General features: G+C 36.0%; 1 protein-coding gene across 1 annotated transcript; it reads right to left on the bottom strand.

The window, feature by feature from the left end:
• Nucleotides 1-372: 372 nt before the first annotated feature.
• LOC102077989 (scavenger receptor cysteine-rich type 1 protein M160) lies at nucleotides 373-12,527 on the bottom strand. The gene is made up of 19 exons (XM_019349905.2): nucleotides 12,451-12,527; nucleotides 11,117-11,437; nucleotides 10,808-10,906; nucleotides 10,415-10,633; nucleotides 10,131-10,322; nucleotides 9,871-10,025; nucleotides 9,544-9,688; nucleotides 8,989-9,297; nucleotides 7,707-8,012; nucleotides 7,124-7,420; nucleotides 6,367-6,672; nucleotides 5,419-5,715; nucleotides 4,855-5,127; nucleotides 4,282-4,448; nucleotides 3,748-3,850; nucleotides 3,424-3,570; nucleotides 2,401-2,496; nucleotides 1,196-1,345; nucleotides 373-1,053 (listed from the first exon to the last, which is right to left on the bottom strand). Exons 1-19 carry the CDS (start codon nucleotides 12,509-12,511, stop codon nucleotides 869-871), a joined length of 3,828 nt encoding a protein of 1,275 aa, XP_019205450.1. The 5' UTR covers nucleotides 12,512-12,527; the 3' UTR covers nucleotides 373-868.
• Nucleotides 12,528-13,403: the final 876 nt, after the last annotated feature.

Genomic DNA, 13,403 nt, shown 5'->3' on the forward strand with positions numbered 1-13,403 from the left:
AGAGAAGCTAAACAGGATGAAACATGTCATTCACATCAATCACAACCTTAATCATGCTGTAATTAATTTTCAATACAAACAATAAAAAAATTGGGTGACTTATAGAAAAATGTGCACTGTGAACAGTTGTCAGGAATGTGAAAATTAGCCACAAAGAAGCTGTGGTCATGGGGGAAATAATCAAAAAATAATAATCAATAAAATATAATTGGGTGTTGGGATTTAAAAAAAAAAACTGTCAAGTTGAGCATCGTTAAAATGAGCAATTAACAGACTAGTTAAGAAATACCAACTGCACTGGTATTTCATGTTGGACCATTTAATGACACATTGCATAAAAATGAAACAATATCACAAAAAGACGACAACCACAAGATTTTGAATTCTTTATATTTATGCTTTAAAGAATATACTATATTTAGAACAATAGCTTAATATTATGAGAAATACACTTGTATTTTTATACTCAGAGTTTGATGAGAATATTGATATTACACAAATTTCAATGCTGAATATAAAAGTAACAAGACAGTTAGCTAAGCCTATAGACTAGAAGCAGGAAGAAGCGGCTGGCATTATAAAACATAATAAAATGATGTATAGATGAAACTAGCACTTTCTTTCTTTACATTGTACATTTTAAGTTTTTTCCTATACAGTATCAAAAGATGGATTTTCAGTCTTTTTACACTGAGTTCTTCCATGAAATGGAAGTTTCCTTCAGCCATTTCAGTAAATGTATGTTGAATTTAAAGATTTTAATATTGCTTTTCATTTGATATTTATTTGAGAGAAAGGAAAGTGAATTTGGACATGAGCCACTTTTTAAGACTGATTTTTTAAAGTAGTTTCTAAAGCCACATTTGGCTCACCCATCCACATCTGGCTCTAGGTAGTCCTCATCTCTCTCCACCAATCCTGGGGCTGCTGTGTTTAAGTCATGTGATGTTTCAGGGCTGTCATGGACCTCTGCTGTAGTCTGTGTGGGTCCAGGGATTGTATCGATGTCGTCATAACTCTCCTGTGGATCTTCCACTTCGTAGGTCACCTCGTCTGTCACAAAGAAAAACAGATGACATGTGTTAAACAGAGATTAGACTCAGTGATTTTCCAAATTGCCATTTACTGTTATTGAAATGTGAAAACAGTGTGTGTAAACTGGTTCAGAACTTTCTAGTGTTTTCATTATGGACACCTTCATGAACGTTGATGTCTCGGGCAGCAGGAGCAGTAGTGCCCGGAAAGGTCAGGGGTCGAGCCTCATCTGCTTCAACATCCTCATAAGGTAAAGAGGAAACACTCTGCCCATCCTTCTCTGAGATTAATTCAGCCTCTGATCTGGCTCCTGAATGAAAAATAGCAAGAGAACACTTACACCATGTTGGCTTTTTAAAAAGAACTCCCACTTGGAAACAATCTGAGATAAATCTGACAGGCAAATTGTTTTATAAAAACAATTATTTAATTAATTAATTTTTGCAGCTTCTCATGCTGAAAAATAGGTCCCCCAAGGATGTTTATACTGCACAAAATGAATTAAGTACTGCAAAAGATAAACCATTAAATCATAGAGAAGTTCCTGTCTTTATGATTTACTATTTCGTTTTTTACAGTTGGCCTAGATTGGAAAAAACCCCATCAGGGTATTTCCTGTGAATTAATAGAAACTTTCTATTTTCCTGTAATTTTACACATTTGATAATTGCAATTTAAATTAGACATTTACTATGGCAGCATTTCTTTTTTTTTCATGCAGAAAACTAAGAAATACTATTTAAAATGCCTTTATTTTTCTTTTCTTGTTTTAAATGTGTAGTTACATTTCTTTAGGCTGACAGAAAGGGGAGTTTCACTGGTTTCTGTAAGTGGCCTACCATGTAAAATAAGACTGACAGCTTTCACTAAAAACTGCTGCTCTTTGTATCCAGAGGCTTAACTGTTATTACCAATGATCCCTGCCATGAAAGTCAGTTTGACAGATAATTTTTCATTTCATATATGTTTTATATCTCTATTCAGGTCCACGGTGAAATTGAAATCGTGCGCCTTCAAGTGGTCAGCAGGGGGGAGCAGTAGGACTGCACAAGGAGACGACATCAGAAGTGGTAAAATCCAGATTTAACTGAGGTAAGGTTTTGTTCTTGACACAGTATGATTAAGCAGAAATAACTTATAAAAGCAGAAAAAATGGAGTATTGATATTCAGTGATAAGAAATATCTGTGTAAAATATAGCTGTGTACATGGAAATATAAGAAGCAGCAAGACCTGCAACAAACAAACATGGTGTACAGTATATAAATGGCACTTTGATCAGAAGCAATAAAGTATTTAGAAAAAATGAATGAATGAACAAAATAACCAATCAATCAATAAACAAATGAATGAATGAATGACTCACTGCCATGACTTAAGTCTTCCATCTCATTTTCTTTGTTCGTGACATCTTCATATTCTCCACTTTCAAACTCCATTTCCTTGTCTGGCAGCATTCTTGCTGAAAGGTTACAGTGTTACACATTTACTCATACAGTACATAACAACAGCTGTCTCAACAGTGCACTGTGCTAATGTACCAGTGATGTACCAGTGTACCAGGGTACAGCAAAGACTGGTACGGTAATCTGGAATCAGCCATAAAAGCACTGTCAGCAGGCAATTTGTTCATTTTTGATACAGACACTGTATTGCAAATTCAAATATTTAAACTAGGCCCTCCCCTACTTTCCATGTGTGCTCACACAACTTGCAGAACAGAATTTAGTACGGACGAAGTGACAAAAAGGTGGAGCTGAAAAGCTGAGAAAAGGAAAAGAAATGTAAAAATAAATGGAGCAAAACATATCATTTTAGTCATATTGTTGTCGGGGCTGCTGCTGTTGCAGCAACAACTGCTGTAGTAACAAACCCTCACAGTAAGAGGAGGCTGCCGTGGAGAAGTGCAGGGGGAGGGACAGCAGTCCCAATAAAAGTAAAATGAATGGCCACTTTGTCCATGAGCCACTGCAAACAGATAAAGTTTAGCTTTTTATTGTCACATACTGTAGTGCAGTTCAACTAAGAACTAACCCAACAACAACTTTAGCAAGGAGATTAAAAAGAAAAACTAAGGGCTGATTTTTTGTAACAGTCCAGCCCTGAGTATGCGAGCAGGAAAAACACAACACAAGCACAAGTTTGGGTAATTTTTGAAATTTTTCCATAATTTTTTGAAGTAAGCAATGTTTGAATGAGCTGATGTGTTGCTTGTTTTGTCAGCAGTAGTGATGGCACTATTTGAATTCATAATTCAGTCAGTATGTTGGAGAAAACACCTTTTTCTGGATCACGTTATCATGTTCAATCAGGATTTTTACACTTTTTAAAGTAATTCATTAAAAGTGAAACAGGTCATGTGTTTAAGTCATGTAATAAAGATACTCACATGGAACTTTGGACTTCCTGGCTCTCTTGAGATAGAATCGCACAAATACCAAAATTAAGATCACAACAACAAGAAGAAATCCCACACCCACGATAATAGGTGCTATTGATGGAGGAGGTGGTGGGAGTGTAGGGGGTGGCTCGTAGCCTGAAATAAAAAACAACCACTTTATTTATTCTGGATTCAGTCACATTGCGAGCTGACCTCAAGGTAAATAAGCTCAGAGTTACAGATTATAAAAAGTCTCTTCTCTGCAAAACAAGTTGAATGAATATTTATGAAAACAGTGGAACTTATTGAGAAGGGATTCATGGTGTGTCTTACAAAATATTTCAGCTGGAGAAGCGTTTCCACAGGAACGTTGTTTGACGGCACGCTTGACGTCCATGGTATCATCAGTGGACTCCAGTGTTGTTTCTAAGTTGACCTTGAATCAAATTTAAACCTTATCACATTTAGAGATACAGCCAGAATAAAAAACACTGAAATTTCTCTGGCAGTAAAAAACAGGCCTGACTGAAGCATCAAAGCAACACACAGCAAAAGAAGTCACTAGAAGTCCAGACCAAAAGTATTGGGACATTCAATTTCTTTTATATTTCTGGAAACTTTGTGTCAGCAAAGTGTCCAGAAAGTTTTTAACTTAAAAATCTTTGAGCATTTTGTGTTTAGTCAGCAACACCTCTCATACATTTCTTTCCATTTCATAAACCGAAATAATATAAAAGTCACATTCCAGTCTTCATCATTAGATTTAAATAAGCTGAGACACAGAGCCAGGAAACTGTCCATGGTCTTGGTTTGTAAAATATGAGACAAATCAGTGACCGCTTCAAGATGTAAAATGTAAAGATTTACCTGTTTGTCTTCCTTAGAGCTGCTATGGGTCACATTACTGATCTCTTCACAGAGCTTTGCCTTTAAGTCTTGGGAAGGATTATATGGACATACTCTTTCCCACTTATCTCGATAATTGACATAAAGGACACCTCCATGTTTTTCAGTCGTGCGGAACTTTACACTTTCTGTAAAAGTAAAGAAACTGTGTTTAAAGAAGGAAACAAGCTCATCCACTTCTGTCTGACAAATAAGATGTTAGAGATGGTCAGCTTGTGTTTGTAATGTGTTTAAAAAATGAAGAAAGATAACTTGTACATTTTTTAAATTTTTGAGATGACTTTTCTAATGAACCAGCCAAATGGTCATTGTTACGGAAACTGGAATAAGTTCCTTAACAATGACATAGGGAACTTGAAAATGTCCTTTTAAAAACAAAAAACTTTGTTTTTGTAAAAAAAAAAAAAAAAAAAAGTTAGCAGTTACTCAAAGATAATAAATTAAAATACTACCAGAATTAACAGAGGACCTACATGTATGTACTGTATATATGAATGAGTCTATAGAAAGAGAGGTGTATGGACTCACACTTACCACTACAAGTAATGAACACCACATTTGTGTCACACTTTCCTTTAGTCCTCCTGCACTGGCCAATGATGGAATGGTACTTTTCACAGCTGACATGGTAAATGTTACCTGAACCCTTTGATGGAGCTTTGGGTTTAATGAAGACAGCATTGCCACAAAGCTTTTCTTGGCAAACTTTGTGTGCATAGGATAGATCCCAGTTACTAGCACACACTGGAACGCCATCTATCTTCACTTCCCCACTACAGTTCTGTGAAAGGCTGACACTGGGCTCCTCTGGGAGGCAAAGCAATAAAACACTGCAGTCAAGTATTGATAAAGACATAAAGCACTGAAGTGGAAATGATCAGTTAATCATCTCTGCACTACAAAGTCAAAATATGAAGCACAAGTCCATAATCAAATAGTTCATTTAACACTTTTAGCTTTGGTTTGTTACTTTATCCAGTGTATCTGGAATAATTCTCTTTCACACTCCTAGAGTCTTGTTTCACTCTTCAGTGTTTCCAGTGCAAATGTAAAAAGTCTGTGATCATTTAAGATCAGTCCTGCTGATATAAATCTTACTTTGGCATTCAATAAAGACTGGCTCCTTCCTTGAGGGAGTGGTTTTATTTTCACACTCCCAAATGCTTCCTGGATTTTTACCACAGCTGAATCTTTTGTTCCAAAAAGAATCTATTTCAATTGTTTGGGGGTGGCTTTTATTTGTTGATTGGTGTCCACCACAGTCCATATCCTGGCAAAGCTTTTCCTTCTCAGTTTCACTGAAGTTTTCTCTGGAAACAGCACTGGGTCCCTGTCTCCAGTGAACCAACACTGTTCCACTACAGGCCTTTTTGTCAGGTACCATCGTCCTCCATTCTGAGACAGACAAGAGAAACAAAAAGTTCACAAAACATGATGTAATCAACAGGATCTGAATGATATAAATAACACACTCTGCACACAGAAATGACATTATGATCCTGCATCAAATTAAAGTTGTTAAAGTTTAGCTAACCTGCTGACTGCTGTGTAAATAAAATGATTTTATAGAGTGATAACAAAGAGATGACAACTGATGACAGAGATATTTTTATAACCATCAGACTGCACAGGCTAGCTGTTTCCAGCTGATTCCACACATTATTTAAGTGAGTCAGACTGTGTGGCAGAGACATACTGGTGACATGGACAACAAGCAGAAAAGAAAAGAGTAAAACTGAGTAGAACAAATATGATTAATGAAGGTTGAGGATGTTAAGATTCTAACCTTTATTTTACTTAAAGTAACCTTTGAAGGCGAGCATGTCAAAGTTTGAACGCAGCATTATTTTTATCTCAACATTTTTCTGAAATACAAACTAGTCTCAGTTTGTTTCAGTTTCAGTTCAGTGAAGGAGCAAACAATAATTAAGAAACTGCTGACACAAGAGAAGATTGTAAAAGAAACAAAGATCATTTGTTTCTTTTAATCCAATTTCCCTCGGGATGAATAAAGTATGATCAATCAATTAATCAATCAATACACACCAGAGCATCGGAGGCCACTGTGTTTGCAGGCAGCTGTAGAAGCAGTAATACTGCTGCATGCAGATAATGAACTGTTAGCATTTGCAGTGCAGTTTAGGTTTGAAATGGCTAATTTATCTGCTGCAGGTCCAAAGTAGAGAAGAGTCTCGACAGCATCACCACATTTAAGCTCCTGACAGATGGTGTTTCGATTGTTAGTGTCTTTGAGAGCATCCTCGCACACAGGGATCCACTTCCCCTCATACTCCACCTCTATGTTTCCAAAACATTTGTAACTGGGAATGCTAAATCTGGGCTTGACACTACCTGAAACGAAATAATATCAAAATAATACCATATATTTATAATACTCTTATTTTATTTTTAATTAGAATTTTAAGCAACAAGAACCATCATCATCTTAGTGAAAACATGAAATAAGTGTAAATAATTTCAGTCTGATAGCTTCAGAAAGATTCATATTTGCTCCTTTAACACAAATAAGCTTAATTATAAAAACAGTATTTACACAGATATTTTTAAAACATTTGAAGGAACATTTAAAAACAGATTAATGACTTTTTGTTTGTTTTTTACATTCTGGTATCCTGTAACTTAGTGACAAAAAAATCAACCAACCAATAAATTGGAGCAATAAAACTGGCACTTTTCTCCAAAGCTGAGAAATCAGTTGAAAATGAAACTTTTTAAAAAGCGAAGATGCGACATTTATTATATTTTTGCAATATAAAAATATTTTTAAAAAACAATTAATTACCTGAGCAAACAACATAGGCTGGTTTTTGTCTACAGGAGTTATCATTGTCCTGGTTTTTGACAAAGATGCTCTGTGTCAGGTCTTTAGTCTGATTTGTCGGGTGTAAACTCTTGAAGAGGATATCACCATCTCTGGGACTGTTGTGGGCTTTTATGGGCGTCCCACAGTTCAGCTTTTCACACAGCTTCACAGACTTGTCTTCTGTCCAGGTGTCTGCACACATATCTCCTTCCTTGCCTTCTACATGAATCTTGACTTTTCCCCAGCAGCTGTTCGTCAACCTCATCTCAATATTTCCTGTTGTGACATTGAAAAAGCAAAAGTTAAGAGGAAACTATTATCAGCAAATATTTCACAACTTCTTAGACCGAGCTGGGTTTCAGAAAAAACAGATAATAGTAGAAACTTGATTGAGAGAAAACAAGGAAGTGAATGTACATCTATGGACATTAAAAGGTAAAGTCTGTTATAAATAAATTGTCTCTTCTGAGTGGCTCACATTACAACTAGTGACACAATAAATCAATTCCATAATGACTTTAGTCTTAGTTTTATACTTTAACTCATTCACATTTCACATTACCTGAACATTTCACATAGGCAGTAGAAGTTTGGTGGTCAGGAGGCAGAGGTGTAGTTTGGTTACACTCAAAAAGAGACTTTTTTCTGGATGAGCAGCTAAAAGAGTCTTTCCAAACTTTATTAATCATATCAGCCCTAGAACGGAAAGAAAAGCTGGCAGCGTTCCCACAATGCATCTGCTGACACACTGAGTCTGCAGACTCTTGGTTCCATGTCTCTTTAGACCCAGAGAGCCAGTAGATTTCTCTGCCATGCTCTATCCCCACATGACCAGAACAGGTTCCACTCAAAAACACCACCTTGTGACCTGATGGACACAAAAATAGGAAAGTGGTGTATAAACACATATTTGGTGAAAAAAGCTGAATGGAGATAAAACACAGTCTGGGCTTATTCCAGCATAACTAAGTGATTGTTCAGGGTCATCTTATTGGGCACTAATAACCTTTATCAAAAAGGAAAGTTTGAAGCCTAATCTTAAAATAGAGAAGGTGTTTGTCTACCAAATCCAAACTGGGAGGTGATTCCACAGAAAAGGGGCCTGAAAGCTGAAACCTCTGCCTTCTTTTCCACTTTTAGGAACCACAAGTAAGCCTGTAGTCTGAGAGGGAAGTGCTCAATTTGTATGTGAAGAGACGGATTTTAAATTTGATCTAGGGATCCAATGAAGAGAATCCAAGATAGGACAAATCTGCTCTCTCTCGTACTTTCGCTGCAGTATTCTGGATCAACTGAAGATTTAACTGGAGGCCAATTTAATGTCTATAAGATTAAAATGTACTCAGTTTTATCTATTTATAAGCAAAAATGAGCATTGTCTTTAAGACTTTCCTTACGAAGCATGTAACTGTGCCAAAATAATCTTTTAATTACATTTTTGAGTAAAAAGTCAGGGTAGTATTTTAAAGAAAAAATGTTAATATGACATGATCAATGAAAGTTTTAGTGTCTTATTTCACTTTTATGATCAAAACAGTTTAACAAAAATCCCTTTCTTAGTCTGGAAGTATTAAACTGTAGGTATGGAAGGACTGTTGAGCCTGAAGGAGCTCTAGGAATAAAAGGAGAAGTTAAATAAGCTGAGGGGAAAAAACACGTTTTCTTTTCTTCTGACTCACATCGATGAACGAAAATGTCTTTTTCCTGGTTCTAAGATTTTATCGTATTTTAGTAATTTAGTATTTCCTGTTTTGATCAAACTTCACCAATATCATCAGTGTTAAGCAACTAAAAAGCCAACGATACAAAAACTCTTCCTTTAAGAAAGGAAACGTGACACTCACCCTCACAGGTTATTCCAACTGCTTTCACTTCTTGATTTGAAAATTTGTTGTTTGAGTTTTCTGTTAAGCACTCAGATATGGTTGATATCTTCTTATTTTCTGGACACTTTAATGACAGGAAGCTACCAGAACCCTGACTGAATTTTTCAGTTTTGCCTTTTTCCCCACATTGCAGTTGTTTGCAGACAGCTGCTGACTGATCCTCTGTCCATTCGTCTGCAGGAACTTTCCTCCACTGGCCCTCAAGCTTTATCTCCAATCTTCCAGCACATCTTCCAGGACCATCTGCCAGTTTCACCTCCACACTGTCTGTACCATGACAATAAGAGATTTATCAGCCATGAAACACAAAAAGAATAAATACATTAAATTAAACTCTTACTGAACACATTTTGGAAAAATATAATCAGAATTTAACAATGTCACAATTTCATTGAATGAAGTTACAGATTTTCTCTCTCAACAGAGAATTTATTGCAGAATTTAAAATCCCATTATAAAAGCAGACAAAGGCCATCAGCAGCCACTCTGTACATTTTCACTGCTGTATCTCACCTGAACACACCACATAAGGTTGTTTTGAACACTGGATATTGTCACCATGCTGAGCCTCACAGTGCCACAGTGAGGACTCGCTGCCTTTGCAGCTCACATGGTCCATTATCCCTCTTGAATTTTGACGTTCTTGAGTATAAATCAGCTAGAACAAAGCATTTATGAGTTTGCATTATTTCATTGATACTCATCCAGTATTAATGGTGCACATTAGTACACTTATCACAATAAATCCAGTAGCACTGCTGTATGGACAGTTTCTGATACACTCAGTATCCATGTATCAGAACAACCGGTAACTTATGGTGACTAAACTGGAAAACTCACTTTCCCGCATCCAAGCTCCTTGCAGACTAATTCAGCTTCACTTTTAGTCCAGTTGGAGGCACACACAGGCTTAACTGAACCATTCACTTCAATATTAACTGTACCATAGCACTTGCTGTCTTTACCAGAGTGCTTCAGAACTACTTTAACTTCATCTGAGAGAGAGAGAGAGAGAGAGAGAGAGAGAGAGAGCGCAGTTTTACAGTGTGAAGTGTTTGCTTGGAAGTTGTTTGTGTTGGAATATAAATGTGTTGAATTACCTGTGCAAGTCACATTAAGGTTTTTGTTTGTGCTGTTGTTTGGGCTGAGAGAGTTACCACAGTGCATTTGCTGGCACACATCAAAATCAAAGTTGTCCTGTTGAACAGGTACCCAGTTGTTATTTTCTTCTTTTTCCAGCTGCCCAGAACACACATTTGACTGGTTTCCTTTGAGCTGCAGTCTCATAAAACCTGTTTATAAAAACACGTTCACCATATTTAATATGTAACACAATCAGTAGATGTAATATTTAAGTGTGTGTCTGTGTGTGTGTGTGTGTTACCTTCACATATGACAGAAAAAGGTTTGCATGATGCTGAATCATCATTGCCTTTCACACACTGCCACAGATGATCTGGGTCTGCATTTTTAAAGGCTGAACAATCGAGCTTCATTTTTGTTGAGCCTGTGAATTTTTCACTAACCATCCTCTCTGAGGGAGGAATTTTTCTGAGTCCACCACACCGCAGACTTTTACACAGAAGCCTGGCTTCTTTTTCACCTTTTTAAAAGAGGAAAAATTTTTTAATCTTTTGTTCATCAAAAACATTGCAAAACATTTTAAAAAATGATAAAAAAAATTATTACAAATCAAATTGAGAGAGAGCAATCTTGACAATATTTGAACAGCTCTGCCCTTTGAAACATATAAGATTAACAAAAAGAGAAGACATACCAATGTTGTTGTTGTTACAAAAGTAACCCGATTCGCCATCAATGGAGTACTGGACCGCTCCAGCACATTTGGGTCCATCCAGGCTTAATGTGATATTACCTTGAAGAGCACAATCATAAACCAGCCAAATACAAACACAGATAAAAAAACAAACAAACACCACAATCGATCTTCTAAGGGTAATTTCCAATATAGTTAATGTACCTTAACAACCTTTAGCTAAGAGTCATTGTCACTGAGCTCACCAAAAATAAAAAAAATTAAAAAAATAAATAAAAAATCTGAGAAAGAAAAATCTGGAAAACTTACTTGAACACTTAAGTTTTTTCACTGTGAGCTTTGAGTAATAGCCGGAGTGCCAACCAGGATGTTTACATTCCCACAGAGCGCTCTCGTCTCCTTCACACTTCAGTTCATTGAGCCAGATCGTGCTGTCTTCTGAAGGCTTAAGAATATCTTTTACTGAGCTGTCCACAGGTTCCCCACAGTGAGTGCTCTTACAAACCACTTTTTCAGTGTTCTTGCTCCAGAGTGTATCCCCAACATAGCCCCATGTGTTCTTATGGTAGACTTCAAGGTAGCCTTCACATGGGTAGCCTCCTTTGTTTTTTAGAATCAGTCTGTCCTCAGCTAGGAACATACAAGGTTTATACAGCAAATTACTATTATTATTATTTATTTCATGGCTGACTTACTTTTGGGAACTGCAAAGGATAAAATGTTCAACTTCTGTAAAGAATTTGAGCTCCTCCCATAACATCTGAATACAACTAAAAACAAAACATTTTGGGGGGGGTTTGTATGCTTTTATGTTTTACTTTATTATTTTAATATATTTAGCAAGATATTTATAAGCACATTGTTTTTGTTCATTATTATTATTGTTAGTTTGAATCCACTAAGTCTTAATCCAAACAATTCTGCTTATAAAATTTCTGGGAGGTCGGAATCCAGCCGTCATAGGGAAAGAGGCAGATAACACCGTGGACAGGTCACCAAGCTGTTAACACATGGAGACAGTCGTGTTTACACACACAGTTAATTTAGATTTACCAATTAACCTACTGCACGTATGTCTTTGGACTGTTTTTAAATAGAGAGAGGTATTTTTTGTGTAAAATATTGTTAGGATTTCAAAAATATTTTAAAGATTCCTTCCTGTAATTGTGACTGATTATGAAACAAGTCCTCTGCAAGGAACAAGTACCTCTTTAATGAATACAGCACATAAACGTACACAGTCGGATGTAGCAGGGTGTCACAAGCGCATTCATCAGTTCTCTTAGATCTTTTTCATCTATTTTCTCGACTGCACTTTTTCACGACACCACCCTCTAGTGGTGCAGTTTGTTATATCACATTAGAGGACACAACACTTCCTAATTCGAATTTGACACAAACTCAATTCAAGATAGCACATTTATTTATTATTTTATTTTATTTTGGCTTCAAATTGAGCATTAAATCTGGACTCAGTTCAGATGCCTGCACACACACACACACACACACACACACAGAGCTTTTTTTTAAACAGTATTTCATAGATGTTAAATACTTCAAATACATTTTTAAGATACCTTCTTAATTCTAACTACTAACAATAATTACTCGTATTCAGAATGAAATAAACTGAATTAACTTGCCTTGTGAGATCATCAGCTCAATGTGAGCAAGGTGGAGAAGCAGGAGGAGGAACCACATCATCACCACAGCTCATGACTTGAGAGTGAGACAGACAAATGATGTGTTCGGCTTTATATTGCCGTGGCTTCGCTGACCAAAAATGGAAATGAGCGGCATACGCGCCAAATTTAGACTCACAAATATTATCTTAATTTTAAAGAAAACTAACACACAAGTGTGCTTATTTCTTATACAGCACCTTTTTATGCTTTTCTCTTCGTTGAACAAACTCACTATGATGCTTTTACACACACTAGAGATTTTATGAAAACAGGAAATTGATCAAATATTGATAGACTGATGTAAATTCAATGATTAATAACTGACTGTTAATGAATTAATTCCAAAAATGTTGACACATGTTCATCTAGAAAGGAATTCTAACTATTCTAACTAACTATTTAAAGGGGTCATATTGGGTATTCCACTTCAAATCAGCCAACTTATGAAGATTTCCTACTGGACCATCTCCAGTTTTGGTCCAAATTTTGAAGATCTAACAAGTATAACGAGTACTGTGAAATTTTATCGCTAAAATATGAAAGAACGGTCTAGCGCTCCTGCAAAAATCCGTATGTAAGCACACACTAATGAAAACATTAATACTGCAAAAGACAATTAGTGACAATTTCTGAATGAGGTATTCACAAAACTGAAGAAAATGTGTTTTTCAATTAACTTTCACTAAATTCAGCAAATAATAATTGTACCACAAAAATAAAATAAATTCAAGTTTATAGTGGAATCCAAATAGAGTGAAATTCATTAGTTTCTTGATGGTACTTTAATTATACCCAAGAAAATAATTAAATTGAATATGTGCAATCATGATGATTGCTGTGAAATTTTTGCGTCATATATTTCGCATGCTGAAAACTTTGGAAATATGTGAGCATAAATATCTCAAAAACTA

The sequence above is a fragment of the Oreochromis niloticus genome, linkage group LG20, assembly GCF_001858045.2.
Source record: "Oreochromis niloticus isolate F11D_XX linkage group LG20, O_niloticus_UMD_NMBU, whole genome shotgun sequence".
In the NCBI taxonomy this organism is placed as follows: Eukaryota; Metazoa; Chordata; class Actinopteri; order Cichliformes; family Cichlidae; genus Oreochromis; species Oreochromis niloticus.